This window comes from Berghia stephanieae, chromosome 7, assembly GCF_034508935.2.
Source record: "Berghia stephanieae isolate SIO BIC M18660-M18661 chromosome 7, UCSD_Bste_1.3, whole genome shotgun sequence".
NCBI classification, from domain to species: domain Eukaryota; kingdom Metazoa; phylum Mollusca; class Gastropoda; order Nudibranchia; family Aeolidiidae; genus Berghia; species Berghia stephanieae.
This window is the reverse complement of record NC_088366.1, coordinates 52,567,193-52,584,692: the sequence shown is the minus strand read 5'-3', so window position 1 is coordinate 52,584,692 and position 17,500 is coordinate 52,567,193. Positions and strand designations below refer to the sequence as shown.

The 17,500-nt window shown below is 37.3% G+C and overlaps 1 protein-coding gene across 3 annotated transcripts in view; it reads left to right on the top strand.

The window, feature by feature from the left end:
• Positions 1 to 17,500, top strand: part of LOC144977471 (hemocyte protein-glutamine gamma-glutamyltransferase-like) — a 56,729-nt gene that overhangs the window by 23,029 nt on the left and 16,200 nt on the right. For all 3 annotated transcript variants that reach the window (XM_078922721.1, XM_078922722.1, XM_078922720.1), the window contains exons 4-12: positions 347 to 535; positions 1,708 to 1,873; positions 3,790 to 3,896; positions 5,390 to 5,508; positions 9,065 to 9,172; positions 9,642 to 9,819; positions 13,610 to 13,745; positions 15,900 to 16,003; positions 17,087 to 17,202. In XM_078922721.1, coding sequence (XP_078778847.1) covers positions 347 to 535; positions 1,708 to 1,873; positions 3,790 to 3,896; positions 5,390 to 5,508; positions 9,065 to 9,172; positions 9,642 to 9,819; positions 13,610 to 13,745; positions 15,900 to 16,003; positions 17,087 to 17,202 — 1,223 coding nt within the window. The remainder of the gene's footprint in view (positions 1 to 346; positions 536 to 1,707; positions 1,874 to 3,789; positions 3,897 to 5,389; positions 5,509 to 9,064; positions 9,173 to 9,641; positions 9,820 to 13,609; positions 13,746 to 15,899; positions 16,004 to 17,086; positions 17,203 to 17,500) is intronic.

Genomic DNA, 17,500 nt, shown 5'->3' with positions numbered 1-17,500 from the left:
TCGACATCCTCTCTTCCTTTGCAAATTAGTTCACGCGTATCCATCGTTAACTTATAGCCTGACACTGACCAACAAATTACGTCAAAATACAAGTCTTTGGCCACAAAAGAAAACAAATCGTGAGTTGTATTCAATAGTTAAACCAATGGGATCACTGGTTTCCATGAGCACTACTAAAGACAACTCACTGGGCGGTCCACAAACTTAAAAAATGACGTCAAACTATAAGTCTAAGCGGTTCTAGTGTCTAAGTTAACGATGGCTGCTGTTCACGTCGGGTTTTTGTTTTTGTTTGTTTGTTTTTCTAAACATATTTTTATGAATGACAACAATAACTTCTCCTCAGCCCCGGGAGAATCGTTGGATGTGATCAGTGTTAACTTGAACAAAGAGACCAATGAGGTACACCATCGCACAGAGAACTATGACCAGGAAGACCTTGTTGTCAGGAGGGGTCAACATTTCACCTTGACCTTTGAGTTCGACCGGAAAGTCGACCAAGCTGCTGACGTCATCACACTACAGTTTGCCTTTGGTATGTAAATGTAAATATTACCCACTGTTTAAATCTTTTAAAAATATAAATTGAGCCTTTATATAGAGCAATATCCACTAAAAGTGCTCAAAGCGCTTTACAAGGGGTCCCTGTCCAACAGCAACATTTAACATTTAGGACAAGACATGACGCCTGTAAGGCGATATTATAATATTTTTTTTGGACAGAGACAACGCTGTTAACGGCCAGATACTCATTTTACACCTGAGTACGGTGAGAGAATGTGAGTAAAGAGCTTTTTCCAAGGACTCAACTATGCACCGAGCGAGGCTCAAACCCAGGACCTTCCGACCCGAAAGCGAGTGTCATACCACAAGACCACATAGCCGCATTGCATTGTTTTTGTGCCGGAATAAACCAGATAAAAAACATTGAGTTTAAGGCACTGGTGCATCAGCGAGGTCCCGGTCGTCGTCATATTTTTTTAACATAGAGACTGTGGCCAGCTGTTGTTGATTTGAGCTCTTATATAGCGCAATATCCACTGAACGTGCTCAAATTTCTTTACAAAGCGTCCTCGACCAACAGCAACACGTGACATGTAGAACGAGAGATGACGCCTGTTAGGCGGTATTTCATTTTTTTTTCTTCTGGCAGGCAACGCGGTAACGGCCAGGTACTCAATTTACACCTGAGTATGATGAGAGAATGTGAGTAAAGAGCATTTTCCAAGGGCTCAACTATACGCTGAGCAAAACTGAGTGTCGTACCACTAGAACACCTAGCCGCATTTTGGCATTGTTACAGCAGCGAGGCCCCTGTCTTTGTCTTGCTTTGTTGACATAAAGACTGCGGCCAAATGTTTTTAAGAGCTGTAAAGCTTAAAATAAGATGTTTAAATAATATTTTGAAGTTTAAGAAATAGAAAAAAATCGCTCTCATCAACCAACTCATTTAACTCAACTTTAATAAAGTGTGAGGCCCGCTCCTTTCTCTCTTACTTTTAAAAAATTTTATTTTTTATTTATATTTGTTATTGTTGGTAGTTTTAGATATTGAAAAAGATTGTGATATAGTTAAAAAAGGAAGTAAATACTATTAACGAAATCTAAATTCAGGACACAATGCTTTATTTATTTATTTATATATTTATTTACTTTTTAAGACATTTACAACAAATAATTTAAGAAGTTGTGATTCAACTTTTCCAGGAAACCAGCCCAAAGAAAGTAAAGGGACGCTACTGCGAGTAAAACTGAACTTTGATGGAAGCGAAGTGGTTTTCTCCCCTAGAAAATGGAGTGCTAAGGTATCTGGTGTTAATGAATCCAAAGTTGATGTGGACATCACAGCGCCGCCCAATGCATATGTGGGGAGGTAATTTGTCACCGGCTGCCTCTTGAGTATTATTATTACTATTATTATTGTTATTGTTATTATTATGATTATTATTATTATTATTATCATTATTATTATTATTATTATTATATTATTATTATTATTATTATTATTATTATTATTATTATTATTATTATTATTATTATTATTATTATTATATTATTATTTATTATTATTATTTTATTATTATTATATTATTATTATTATTATTATTATTTATATTATTATTTATTATTATTATTATTATTATTATTATTATTATTATTATTATTATTTATTATTATTATTATTATATTATTATTATTATTATTATTATTATTATTATTATTATTATTAGTAGTAGTAGTAGTAGTAGTAGTAGTAGTAGTAGTAGTAGTATTAGTAGTAGTAGTAGTAGTAGTAGTAGTAGTAGTAGTAGTAGTAGTAGTAGTAGTAGTAGATAGTAATAGTATTATAGTACTATATATCCAGATAGTAGTAGAGTATTATTAATAATATATAAATGCCACAAGAGCACACGGGGAGCTGCACTATCCCCCCCCCCACCCCCCCTGCTGTCACCTGCTGCCTCTTGGGTATTATTATTATTATTTTTATTATTATTATTATTATTATTATTATTATTATTATATTATTATTATTATTATTATTATTAGTAGTAGTAGTAGTAGTAGTAGTAGTAGTAGTATAGTAGTAGTAGTAGTAGTAGTAGTAGTAGTAGTAGTAGTAGTTAGTAGTAGTAGTAGTAGTAGTAGTAGTAGTAGTAGTAGTAGTAGTAGTAGTAGTAGTAGTAGTAGTAGTAGTAGTAGTAGTAGTAGTAGTAGTAGTATTATATAAATGCCACAAGAGCACATGGGGAGCTGCACTATTTACCCCCCCCCCCCCCCCCCAAATTTGAGCTTTTATTGTGCGTAACATCCACTTAACAGGCTAAAGCGCTTTACAGGGCGTCCCTTGCTGACAGCAAGACTTATCATGCAGGATGTGACATGATGTGTGCTAGGCAATATTACAATTAATTTTTCCGGATAGAGACAATGCTGTATAGATAGTATGCGCTTGGCTAAGAAGCTCATAACATTGCCATCCGGAAGTATAACGGACCAACACACAAAACTGTGTGTATCCATAAACGTTTATAGTCAGGTTAATACAGTTCAGTGAGCATTACTCATAAACGCGGATGGCAAAAAACAATAACAAAGACCTGAGTGACGTCATCTTCGAACTATCTATATGGCTGGGTACTTATTGTACGACTGACTATGTTGAGAAAATGTGAGTACAGAGCTTTTTCCAAGGACTCAACTTTGCGCCGAGAAAGAATCATCCTGCTTCGATACATACACATTACCCCATTCTAGTCAGGTGTGAATGTGTACCTGGTTATAGATAATGACAAATATTGTATGAGTGTTACTATAAAAAATACCTAACAGGCGATTGGTACTGTTTGAGATGGAAATATGACCTAGATGGGAAATAAATGAAACAGTATGAAGCACATTGAGAATGGTGATTCCTTAGAGATGCGTTAAAATTGAAAATTAAAATTGAGCTTTATATAGCGCAATATCCATAAATGTGCTCAAAGCGCTGTACGAGGAGTCCCTGGTCAACAGCAACATTTAACATGTAAGACGGGACATGCTGTTAGGCGATATTACAATTTTTCGCACAAAGACACAGCTGTTAACGGCCAGTTACTCATTTTACACCTGAGTACGGTGAGAGAATGTGAGTAAAGAGCCTTTTCCTAGGACTCAACTATGCGCCGAGCGCGAGGCTAGAACCCAGGACCTTCCGATCCTAAAGCGAGCGTCATACCACTAGACCACATAGCCGCGTTACATAAATGTTCCTTTGTTATATACTCATTTTTTGTTTCTCCGAAGGTATGGAATGTTTGTAGAGACATTATTGAATGGCAAGCAAGAATCTCTGAGTCGCCATGAAGTGGAAGACCAGGAATTTATCATTCTTTTCAACCCTTGGAATTTACGTAAGTTATCATTGCTCCAGAATAAAATCACCAATTCTTCTTCAAACTGTAAAGAAATTGAAACTGAACTATTTTGGCCATACGACTTGCCACGAATCATTAGAAAAGCACATTCTGCAGACAAGGTAGACGGCAAGAGAAAGAGAGGTAGACCAACAAGAAGCTGGGAACAAGATATATGTGAATGGCTGGGAATGACAACCAGTGCTGGGATTACCCGCTCAAATTATTACCCGGGTAATACCCGGGTAGACCCGGGTAGTGGGCTGATTACCCGGGTACCCGCGGGTACCCGTGGCAGGAGTGACTTTTTGACCAAAAATTATTTTTTTTTTTTTTGGGGGGGGGGGGGGGGGTTAAAAATTCTTAAATTTTTTAAATATTCGTTTATTATTTATTATTTATTACAACAAATGAAACGAAACTGGAGAAAGAAACAAGGATAATTAATTACAATGAAAAAAAAAATCAAACAAAAAAACTTTTTAAAAACCTGAGATTCCTTTAAAAGATAAGAACTAATAGATTCTATAGTCATAATCTGTTGATTCCAAAATTGAATCATATGTGTGTTAACAAATAAAAGCAAAAAAAAAAAATCAATGTAATTGAAAAATAAAGGAGGAAAATCTTTTGAAAAAATGTCATGTAAATGTAAATATGTAAATCAAAATTGTATTACATCCAATTATCACTCTCAGTTCGGTTTCGATTTGTTGAAGCGGGTACCCGCTACCCGCCCATTTTACCCGAGTACCCGGTTTAACGTTATTACCCGCGGGTACCCGCGGGTATCCGGGTACCCGCCCAGCACTAATGACAACAACTCAAGCGAGTAGACTGGCGGAAATCCGTAATCTGTTTTGCAAGAAAGTTTGGGAAGCAACGTCCTACGCAGGATCAGCTGACAAGATGATGATGATCATTGCTCCGGAGGGTCCCGATAGTTCATCAGATTGTAAAACACTCGCTTCATATGCAAATCACTGGGTTCGATCCCGTGTGAAGTTGAGAAAGTTTGTAGATTACAGTGACCGAGAAAGTCAAATTGATGAATCAATGGATATTTTTTTTTTGTGCCAGAAAGAAATCCAGAAATTGTAATTGATGAGCTACAGGGAAAAACGAATGATCCAAGTCGGATCTTCTTCTTCTTCTTCTTCTTCTTCTTCTTCTTCTTCTTCTTCTTCTTCTTCTTCTTCTTCTTCTTCTTCTTCTTCTTCTTCTTCTTTTTCTTTTTCTTCTTCTTCTTCTTCTTCTTCTTCTTCTTCTTCTTCTTCTTCTTCTTCTTCTTCTTCTTCTTCTTCTTCTTCTTCTTCTTGATGTGGCGTATATGTTAAATTGAAGTTAATGTCCTATGTCAATTACATGTAATGTATCTGTCAAATTGAATTTATCTCTCGTGTCTTTCACAGACGATGTGGTGTATATGTTAAATTTAAGTTTATGCTCGATGTCATTCAAATTGAATTTTTCTCTCATGCCATTCACAGATGATGTGGTGTATATGTCAGACGAGAGGGAGAGACAGGAATACGTTTTGAATGACCATGGACGCATCTGGGTTGGATCTGCTTACAATCATAGCGGCAGGCCTTGGTATTTTGGTCAGGTAAGGATTTCCCGTATTGGCATTGAGTGCGTTGACGATAGGCATAAATGCAGGTCATGTCCCTTCTATAAACATAATATATAAATATGGCTCTATTATGAATAAAACAACCAAATCAATATAAAACAAAAAAAAAAACAAACAAAAAAACAAATCAACTTTAGCTTTTATACATCGCAATATTCACTGCACTTGCTCAAATTGCTTTACAGAGGGTCCCTTCCACAGAGTAACACTTAACATGTAGAATGAGACATGATGCCTTTAGGCGATTTTACAATTTTTTCGGGCAGATACAATGCTGTTGATAGCCAGGTACTCATTTTACACCTGATTATGGTGAGAGAATGTGAGTAAAAAGCCTTTTCCAAGGACTCAACTATGTGCTGGGAGAGGCTGGAACTCGAACCCAGGACTTTCTGTTCCAAAAGCGAGTGTCAAGCTACAAGTCCACATAGCTCTCTGCAAAAAAGAACAGAAAGATCTAACAGCAAATTAATTCACCAATCACATGATTTTAGAACTGGTGACCTTGACTGTAGCACCGCAGTCTCATAGTACAGCCATCATGATAACTGGTGACCTTGACTGTAGCACCACAGTCTCATAGCACAGCCATACCATGGTAACTTGTGACCTTGACTGTAGCACCACAGACTCATAGTACATCCATACCATGGTAACTGGTGATTTGACTGTATCACCAGAGTCTCATCGCACATCCATACCATGGAACTGGTGACCTTGACTGTAGCACCACAGTCTCGTAGTACATCCATACCATGGTAACTGGTGACATTGACTGTATCACCACAGTCTCATCGCACATCCATACCATGGAACTGGTGACCTTGACTGTAGCACCACAGTCTCGTAGTACATCCATACCATGGTAACTGGTGACATTGACTGTATCACCACAGTTTCGGAGAGTACTAACGAAAAGGTGAAAATTGACTGCCAGTGAAGCAGTGCATTGAGTTCAAATTTTATGTTATTGTTATTGCTCCTTTCAGGGCCTGACACCACTCCTATTTAAATGAACTGATGTCTCAATATTGAGCTTTTTTTAATATATAGCGCAATATCCACTAAATGTGCTCAAAGCGCTACACAAAGGGTCCCTGGTCAACAGCAACAGAGAATGTGAGTAAAGAGTCTTTTCCAAGGACTCAACTATGCGTTGAGCGAGGTTCGAACCCAGGACCTTCTGATCCGAAAGCGAGTGTCATACCACTAGACCACATAGCCGCACATAGACCTGGTAGATCGCTGAGACCAAACAATATGCATCTTATGACAGATGTACCCTCTAAGTCTTTGTTTCACAACAAATTCTTCAGAGTGACTGCGCCTAGGTTGTGGAATTCCCTTTCATATAATACCAAAAACAGTGAAAATTTAGATACCTTTATAAAGAAATTAAAAACTGAATTATTAAGAAGAGCTTATTTGAACAATTAATATGCTTTATGTTTTAATTTAGTGAAGATAGTTTAGAAATGTGTATGTAAATAGTTTGCGTATGTATAGATAGAATGCGCTTGGTCAAGGAGTTCACAACATTGCCATCCGGAAGTATAGCGGACCAACACACAAACTCTGTGTAACCATGAACTTTTATAGTCTTGTTAATACAGTTTAGTGAGAACAACTCAGAAATGCGGATGGCAAAAACAATAACAAAGACATGAGTGACGTCATCTGCATACTATCTATATACAGAGAAGTTTCCGTATGTGGGTTTGAGTGGATAGGTGTATGTTTGTACGCATCTTAGTGTGTATGATAGTTTATGATGTCTGAGGGACTGTTAAGCACCATAGAACACTTGTCAGTGGATTAATGGGCACTATATAAGTATATTATTATTATTATTATTATTATTATTATTATTATTATTATTATTATTATTATTATTATTATTATTATTATTATTATTATTATTATTATTATTATTAAAATGGAAAGGCTTCTGATGGGAACAGTACACACATTGGCCGTTTCGGGTACAAACCCTTTGTTGGTAAACCTTTTGTTTATTGTTTTGCTGACAAAGGGTTTGAACTCGAAACGTCCATTTTTTTGTCTGTACTCTTCCTAACCAGAGCCTTTCCATTTTCACCTTTTCGTTAGTATTTTCACGATCCCAGGCTTCACAGGCAGCCCTTACCGCTCTCCGCAGTCTCACACGAGACCCACCAGTTGGAACCTTTGTCTATCTAATCACAATAAATGGTGACGTTTGTAAAATTGTAAAACGCTTTGAGCACGTTTAGTGGATATTGCGCTATATAAAAGCTCAAGTTTTTTTGTTAAGTTTTTAAAATTGCCAAGCAATTTTGTCCTTATTCAGAAATTGTGTACTTTCACTTCAAAAGACTGCATCTTTCCTCCTACCTAATGATCTTTTTTTTTGTGTCATCCAAATGGAGAAATGTAACCCATCGTCTCAAAACAGGATTATGTCGGGCTGAACCAAATGCTAAAAGGTCAAATTAAAATGAAACTGATCAAAAATTTGAATTGTTGATTTTCAGCACTCTAAAATCTGATATTCATTCTCCTCTATAAAGCATACAAACTCAACCCAAGTCTGATATTTGTGTCTATAAAGTCCGTTGTTAGCATCTTAATCACCCCGACTTAATACCGTTTTGAGGCAGAGGTCACAAATAAGATGTTAAAATCGCCTTGGAAAATTGAAACTACTGATAAATGGCAATGTGAGTGGGATATTTATCCATAAGAGTGAAAGTGTCTGTGTGTGCTGGAGGATAGGATGGAGAAGATATTAAGTTGATTTGTAAGGGAGTTTTTGCAATTGATGGTAAGCATTTAAGTAAAATACTCACCAATTCTATCCACAAGATCAGTTTTACCATTGAACAAAAATATGCGTAATATTAAACGTTTTTCGTATGTTAGGGAGAAGTTAGTGAGAACTAATCACCCAAGTGGTGTTCTAAAAACAATAACAAAGAATCGCATGACGTCAACAGCATTCATTTAATATCATGATAACCTATTCTTTTGCAGCCATGTGATCTTGTGTTATGACACTCGCTTTTAGATTGGAAGGTCCTGGGTTTGAGCCTCGCTTGGCGTATAGTTGAGTCCTTGGAAAAGGTTCTTTACTCACATTCTCTCACTTTACTTAGGTGTAAAATGAGTACCTGGCTGTTCACAGTGTTTTCTCTGTCCGAATAAAATAGTAATATCGCCTAACAGGCATAATGTCCCGTCCTACATGTTACGTGTTGCTGTTGGCCTGGGACCTCTTGTAAAGCGCTTTGAGAAGGTTTAGTGGATATTACCCTATAGATAGAACGAAGATGACGTCACTCAGGTCTTTGCTATTGTTTTTTGCCATCCGCGTTTATGAGTAATTCTCACTTAACTGTATTAACCAGACTATAAATGTTCAAGTTACACATAGTTTTGTGTATTGGTCCGTTATACTTCCAGATGGCAATATTATGAGCTTCATAGCCAAGCGCATACTATCTATATAAAAGCTGTAGATTTTTTTTTCTTCTTTATTTTCCTGGACCAGTTTGAGGAGGCAGTGTTGGAGGCAGCCCTGTCTTTGTTGGACGAGGCGGAGATTGGAGACACCGCAAGGGCTAATCCTGTCACCTTTGTCAGGGCTTTGTCAGCATTGGTATGTGACATCATTATTGTCATCATCGTCATTATCATCATCGTCCTCTTCTTCATCCTTTTATCATCATTATCAACTTTGCAATCTTCGATCATACTAATCATCATTGTCATTATAATCTTACTATTTTATCAATTTTATTATCATCATCATCATCATCATCATCATCATCATCATCATCATCATCATCATCATCATCATCACCACCACCACCGACCATCATCACCATCACCACCACCAACAACCATCATCACCACCACCAAACCACCAACCATCACCATCACCACCACCATCACCACCATCAACCACCACAGTCACCACCACCAACCACCACCATCACCACCACCGACTATCACCATCACCACCACCAACAACCACCATCACCACTACCAACAACCATCATCACCACCAACCACCATACCACCATCCCACCACCAACAACAACCACCACCATCATCTTCATCAACAGGCAAACAGCATGGATGACTGCGGTTTACTGGAGGGCAGATGGACAGAGGAATACCCCAAGGACTGCGTCTTACCCTGGGTATGGACGGGCAGTGTCAAGATCATCAAGGCTTTCATGGAACACAGAAAGTCCGTCAAGTTTGGACAGTGTTGGGTTTTCTCTGGAGTCATGACTTCACGTAAGGAGCAGACAACATTTACAGCTTATTTTTTTGTTTGTCATGGCATGCTGAGGAGTCTCTGGTCTGTCTTCCCACCCTAACCTGTATTCCTTGTCAGCTGCATAACATCAGGAGTTGAGCTGCAGATGCATGTTCCTCATATAATTAATTTTTATAGGGTTTAGTCAAGTAGCCTTCATTCTGTCTTTCCCACAGTCTCTTTCATGATTGACGGTCGCCCATTTCCCGCCACCTACTGTTTCCTGGCTTGCAGTTATCTATTTCAGTTATGTTACAGCTTATTCAAAATGTGACCCATCGTCTCAAAACAGTATTATGTCAGAACGAACCATATGCTTAAAAGCCGAATTAAATGTTAACCTGGTCAAAAATATAAATTGTTGGCATTAGCACTCTAAAATATGGTGTCCATTCTCCTTAATAAAACATACAAAATCAACACAAGTCTGATATTTCTGGCTATAAATTCAATTTTCAATATCTTAGCCATCCCGACTTAATACCGTTTTGAGGCGAAGGTCACAAATGATTCATCCAAAACTAAACTCTCATAAGTAGTCCTTCTGAGCCATTGCGGCTATGTGGTCTAGTGCTATGACACTCGCTTTCGATTGGAAGGTCCTGAGTTCGAGTCTCGCTTGGCGCATAGTTGAGTCCTTGGAGAAGGCTCTTTACTCACATTCTCTCACCATACTCAGGTGTAAAATGAGTCTCTGTCCGAAAAAAAATTGTAATATCGCCTAACAGGCGTCATGTCCTAGCAATGACTATCCCGCACAAATCTTTGGGCCTCTTTTTCGCGTCAAAATATGGGACGAAGCCGTTTCGTATATGCTATTTTAAAAAATTAATTACGACGCTTTTTATCGATGAATATGACTGAAAGTTGGCACACAGTTAGAAAAAAGGTCATTTTAGATTATGTCAAGCGACAAAACTCGTGCGATTACCAGAAGACTGTTAAAAATAGATTTTTACTCTTTGGAGTAAAATATTTCTAAAACTACCGGGCGTGGAGGTTTTGTCGCTGACAAGGTAATACATGAACATTTCTTCTTTTTGGTTGTAAAATTTCATATGAATATGACGAGTACTTTTCCCGTATTTTACAAAACACCATCCTAATTTGCTCTTCAAGTTTCACACTTATTACGCAAGATACAACCAAAGGTTGAAAAAAAAATGCCGAAAAAGCGTCCCATATTTTCGCGTTTTTTTTTCCTCTTTGCGGGTCATCCAAATAAATGACACATTTGAAACTGCATAACTTGTTTATTTATGAATGGATTTTCAAAATTCAAAAACATTTTTACTCAGTGGAGATAGGGCTTTGATTTTAGACAAAAATTTTCCTCAAAAAGAGAAAAAAACATTTTTCATAGTCATTGCTACATGTCCTATTCTTCGTGTTAAATGTTGTTGTTGGTCAGGGACCCCTTGTAAAGCACTTTGAGCGCGTTTAGTGGATATTGCTCTATATAAAAGCTCAATTAAAAAAAAAAATTTTAAGCTCAATCGTCCCACGGAGCCAGATTTCATCCTTGTTTCTGTAGCGTGAAATAGACAATAGCAATTGCTTGCTATCCTTTAGATAGGATGCTAGTCTATCGCAAAGTTGTTTCCACCAGATCTAACAGATCCAGCTACCCTGGGTGGACAGGAGGATCAGAAAAAATTATTGACTGCACCCGGGATCGATCTTGGTCACCTTGTGTGTGAAGCGAGTGCTCTGTCAACTGAGCTATCAGGACCCCCCCCCCCCCCCAATCCATAACTTGATTAATGTATAAACATGATTAAATTATCAAATGAAAAAGTAAAAGTGATACAAAGCTGATAGAAACTGTGGACTATAAAAAGTAATAAACAAAAGTGAATACGAACAACTTCAAAATAGAACAAAATACCATACACAGAATGTTTCGGGCTCTAAACCCTACTTCAGCCAATGACAAAATGCAATAAAAACATAAATACGTTACTAAAAAACAGATTGATGACTAAAATTTTCGAACATCCTCTCTGTTGAAGAAAAATATATTGGAATACATACATTGGTGGAATGTACTTTGCAATGAACTAACATCCGCATAGGCTCCTACCCCCAATAGCCCCAAAGAGGAATCATAGTACATAAAAAGCGGAATCAACTTACTAATATTAACTACAACTTGATTTGCTGCAGATAATGTAATAGACAATCCAAAGACCTCAAATGATACAATATAAAATGTCTACAAAACTGCAGATTGTTTAAAGACTAAAAAGGGGGTCTAATAATAATACAGGCCCTGGCAGTCTCAGAGCAAATCATTGAATGGGTGGATTTAATCTTGTCAGGATATTATCTGACATCAACTGCACACACTATGAAGGGAATAGTCAGACATACAAAATGTGTGTTGATTGACCATAGAGGATGATGATGAAATAAACCATAGCTAACATTTAAAAAATTATTTTTCTTGATTGAAAAGCGGAATGTTTGCCTTGAATGCGGAATCGCGGAATGTAGACCAATTAAGCGGAATGATTCCGCTAAAAGCGGAAGGGTAGGAGCCTCTGCATCCGATCCAAAGGATAGTGAGAAATTACTCTTGTCCGCTTAATGCAATAAAAAAATTTCTGCTGAAGATGAATTAAGAGAATTTTCTTTATTCAATTTAGTTTTTAACTCTTTGAGCGCTGATCTTAAATTCGAATTTCCGTCACAAAATGGCTGACACCTGATTGAGGCAGCATGGAGAATGACAAGCTAAGACAAAGCGACATTCGAATTCAGCGCAAAATCTCAAATGAAATACCCCCCCCCCCCCCATCCCAGGGCCAATTGAATGTTCTGATGAAAGAAATGATACTATTGGTTCAATTTATAGTACTTTTGTAGAAAGCAGGATTGGATTACACTATGGTTTTTGCCTTTCAAGACCGGCCATTGGACAGTAGAACAGATTCTTCTCTGGCCGCACCGTGCGGCCAATGGCACTGAAAAGAGTTAATACAAAGTTCTCAAATTTCCGCTATTTCAAGTCCTATTCTATTTTCCTCAGCTTGGGCTGCAGGCCCTCAGTAGTATCTATACACATACCTGCCAACCACTATGAAAATTCTGTAGAACTACGAATTTTCGACTCCATTCTGAGACCTTTTTCAAGATTTTTAATTCAATAAAACCTCTTGAAAACGAATTTCTGGTGCCAGAGCTGCTAGCCTATAAAGGAGTTAAATGCATAGTTTTCACTTATCATGGACAGGTTGGTGGATTTTAAAGACAGTTATAATGTTTACTGTGATATTACCCCTGAAAAGTAGGCAGGGCTTTATACATCTTCAACATTCATTGTAAACAGTCTGGTTGAAAGGGACTGATCCATGTTTATTCGTTCTTTAGCATTTTCCCCCTTTTTATAGTATGTTTTGTCTATATTTAACCAGTATTTTCATTAAAAATTAGGGCATTTATTACTCCACTTTATTTATGATAAAATACTCTTTCTCCTGAAGCAGCAAAATACTCCTCCTTTTTAAGCATTTTGACTTGAGACTCACTCAACCCTAACACCGACTATATCCGTAGCTCCCCCTGGTTACATTTATCCCATGCCTACTTATCACATTTTCCTGAGACAAATTATAGGCGTAGTATCAAAGCGATTGTTTTTAGTTTTTACATGTTAATAATAGTTGAATAAAATTATCTACGTACATACTCATTTTTTTCCAATTATGAAAAGTAGCAAAAATCTCTAGGATTGAGTGAATTAATACTATAATATTCTTGTTTCAGTGTTGAGGTCATTGGGAATTCCCACTAGATCCGTGACCAATTTTGAGTCAGCTCACGATACAGACAGCAGTATGACCATCGACAGTCACTTTGACGGTGATGGGGAGCCGGTCACTTGGATGGATGATTCTATCTGGTCAGACAGTTTGGGGTTTTGTTTTTTACATTTCATATTATCTTTACACACAGCGGCTAACTGTTCTGATAAAATTAAGTGAAAAAATATTGGATTGTTTATGTGTATGGAAATTACCCGTGCATGTCCCAGGGTCGTTGCTTTTTTGACTGGCAAATTAAAACACAGACCAGAAAAAGGTCTAAATGCGACTAAGTGCAGCTATGAGATCTTTGTGGTATGACATTCATTTTTAGTTTGTAGGTCCTGGGTTTGAGCCTTGCTTGGCACATAGTTGAGTCCTTGGAAAAGGCTCTTAACTCACATTCTCTCACCATAGTCAGATGTAAAATGAGTACTTGGCCGTTAACAGAGTTGACTCTCTTGGAAAATATTGTAATACGCCTGACAGGCTACAACATGCCTTGCTCTACGTGTTACGTGTTGCTGTTTATCATCAAACCTTTGTAAAGCACTTTGAGCATGTTTAGTGGATATTGTGCTAAATAAAATCTGAAGTTTTTTTGTTTGTTTAAAAAAAAAGTCTAGATTAAATTATATAATAGTCCAAACATATTGCTGTTTTGTGTCAGACGGTTTTGTGCGTTCGGGTGTCACAGTTTGACTCTTTGAAAAGTTGGCCGTTATGTAATGTACAGTTAAAGGCTAAATTCTATTCAATAAAGGCTGCATAGGTTTATGCCAATATTGACCTGGGATCCGTGGAAATTCACGATTTTGGAGTCAGAGGTTAAATTTCCTCCTTTTTAAAAAAAAAAAATACATTTCCACCTTTAATGTACTGACAGCGAGATACTTGAGGTGTGGTGGAACAAACAGGCGCAGTTTCCAACCCTCCAGAAGGTAGCTAAATTTAAGAGCCTAGTGTGCTAAAAGAACTTAAGTCACAGGAAGTTAGTTTTTCAACAACAAAAATGGATGTTAAAATTTGTATTAGGCTATATAGAGTACACAAAACATAAAATTATAGTATTGAGATGGGGTGGGGGGGGGGGGACTTAGATTGTGTTCAATCTCCTTCGTTATGGTCCATGTTTCACAGACATACAGGAATGTGGATAATACGTAACATTTAGCCAGACGCACTTTTGTTTTTGTTGATAGTTTTAAGCTAGTGAGGATTTTTCTCATTTTCATGACGTTTTTTTTTTGGCAATGAAGATCCTTCTTTTGACCTCTGCAATAGATCTGCCATCTTCTGTGATGTACTGGCCGATGTATCTATAAGCCCGTACTTGTTCTATTGCTTTGCCGTCTACTGTTATGATGGCTGTGGGTTTTTCTTCTGCTCGTGTGAATACCATTATTTTCGTTTGGTGTTAATGCTGTAAAAATGGGGCTCAGAGGCATTCATTCAAAATGTTCCTCCTTTTTCAAGTTTTGTCTCCATCTCCTCTGAATAATAATAACAATGATTTACAATAATTGTGATGCTATGTTGCCTAGTGGTATGACACTCACCTTCAGACTGGAGGGTCTAGAGTTTGAGTCCTGCTGAGATCGGTGTAATATTGATTCCATTCCCTCCCCACTCATAGTTTTAAAAATGAATATCTACTGGTATAATTGTGTGGCCCTGTGACTTAATGGTAACGGTGTCTCATCTTGTCACAAGAGTCAAGCAATGTTAATCATGGTCAGTTGCTGGATAGAAGAAAGCCATTGTGTGAAATTCTGATCCCAATATTGTGTCCTTGGGTAAGGCACTTTACACATATAACCGCACTCGACTCCGGTGTAAATGAGCATCTGATTGTAGGCAACGATTGAGTGTTAACGGAGTTTTATGCAAAAAATAGATGTCTGACAGCAACTGGTACTGTATAAATGGAAATATGGTTTCATAAGGCCTGCTGGAGGAATAAATAAAGCATTGTGGAGAGTAGTGAGCATGGTAATGTGTTATATACTAAATATTCATATTAATTCTTTTTTTAAAAACCCAAAGAAAAACAGCATTATCTCTGTCTAAAAAAAAATAAAATTATAACGCCTTTCTGGCTAAATGTTTCTTCCTTCATATTAAGTCTTGCTGTCAGCTTGGACCTCCTTGTAAAATGATTTGAACACATTCACCGGATAGTGCTCTATAATTATTTGTTTTCTAACCTTCAAAAGTTCACGGAATTATTTCTTTTTTACCACGTCCTGCAGGAACTTTCATGTTTGGAATGAGTCCTGGTTCAAAAGGCTCGACTTGCCAGACGGTTACGACGGCTGGCAGGCGCACGATGCCACGCCACAGGAACTCAGTGAAGGTATTTTATTATTTATTGGTTAATGAATGAATACGCATCACAGGCATGTATAAGGAGGGTACAGATTTTCGTAAACAGGTGCCTGCGTAAGCTACTCAGAATAAAATGGATGGATAGAATAAAAAATGAAGAAGTATGGAAAAGAACACAGCAGAAACCAGTGGGAGAGGAAATAGGAAGAAGACGAACGATGGAGGTAGATTGGACATACGCTTAGAAAGAACGACTCCACTATAACAAAGAAAGTATTGGACTGGAACCCTCAGGGCAGAAGATCAAGGGGAAGGCCACGAGGAACATGGAGACGAATTAAAGAAGCTGATATACAGAGAAGTGGTAAGACCTAGAATGAGATTAAAAAGATAGCTCAGGATAAGGAAGGATGGAAACTGTTTGTCTGTGGCCTATACCCTGACCCAGGATGAAAAAGGCAATGATGATGATGATGAATGAATGAATAAATGAATAAACAAATAAATACATAAATTGTTGGCTGGTAGGTCCATACTGATGTTAAATAAAAATACAAACAGTAGGGATTGATCGTTCGATCATATATTTATTAACTGAAAAGGCACTGACACCTTGATTTTCTTGCAAGGAAACAACAACAGGAAATGTATCATCATAAGCACAATAAGAATAATGGATCAATGAGAAAAGAAACGATGTATCACTCAGCGTATAACGGTCTAAGGGACATAACCACTAGAATAAACAAAATGAGCAAAGTAAAGTAGGAGTTATCTCATTAACATTATATTATTATCAGATAACATTCAACATAAATTACAACAGCTAAGAATTTTTAAAATGTTAGAATAATGTGTCTCAGTTCTATTTGAATATGAGTAATTCACATTTCATTTCTCTCTCTTTCTCTCTCTCTCTCTCTCTCTCTCTCTCTCTCTCTCTCGCTCTCTCTATCTCTCTCTCTCTATCTCTATCTCCCTCTCTCTATCTCTCTCTATCTCTCTCTCTTTCTCTCTCTGTCTCTCTTTCTCTCTATCTCTCTCTCTCTCTATCTCTCTCTCTCTCTCTCTCTCTCTCTCTCTCTCCTTAATCATACCCATTCTGTTCAAGGTGTGATGCGGTGTGGTCCAGCTCCATTGAAAGCCATCAAAGAAGGTCACGTGTACTTGAATTATGATGTACCTTTCATCTTTAGCGAGGTCAACGGAGATAAAGTCAATTGGATGGTAATTTTGATAGAGAATTAATAGCTAGTCAGAGTGATACTAAGCTGTTAGAAGTCAATTGGATGGTAATTTAATAGAGCATTAATACACTAGAAGTCAATTGCATGGTAATTTAATAGAGCATTAATACACTAGAAGTCAATTGGATGGTAATTTTGATAGAGCATTAATACAAGTCAAAGTGATACTAAGTTCTTAGAAGTCAATTGGATGGTAAATTTAATAGAGCATTAATACAAGTCAAAGTGATACTAAGTTCTTAGAAGTCAATTGGATGGTAAATTTAATAGAGCAATAA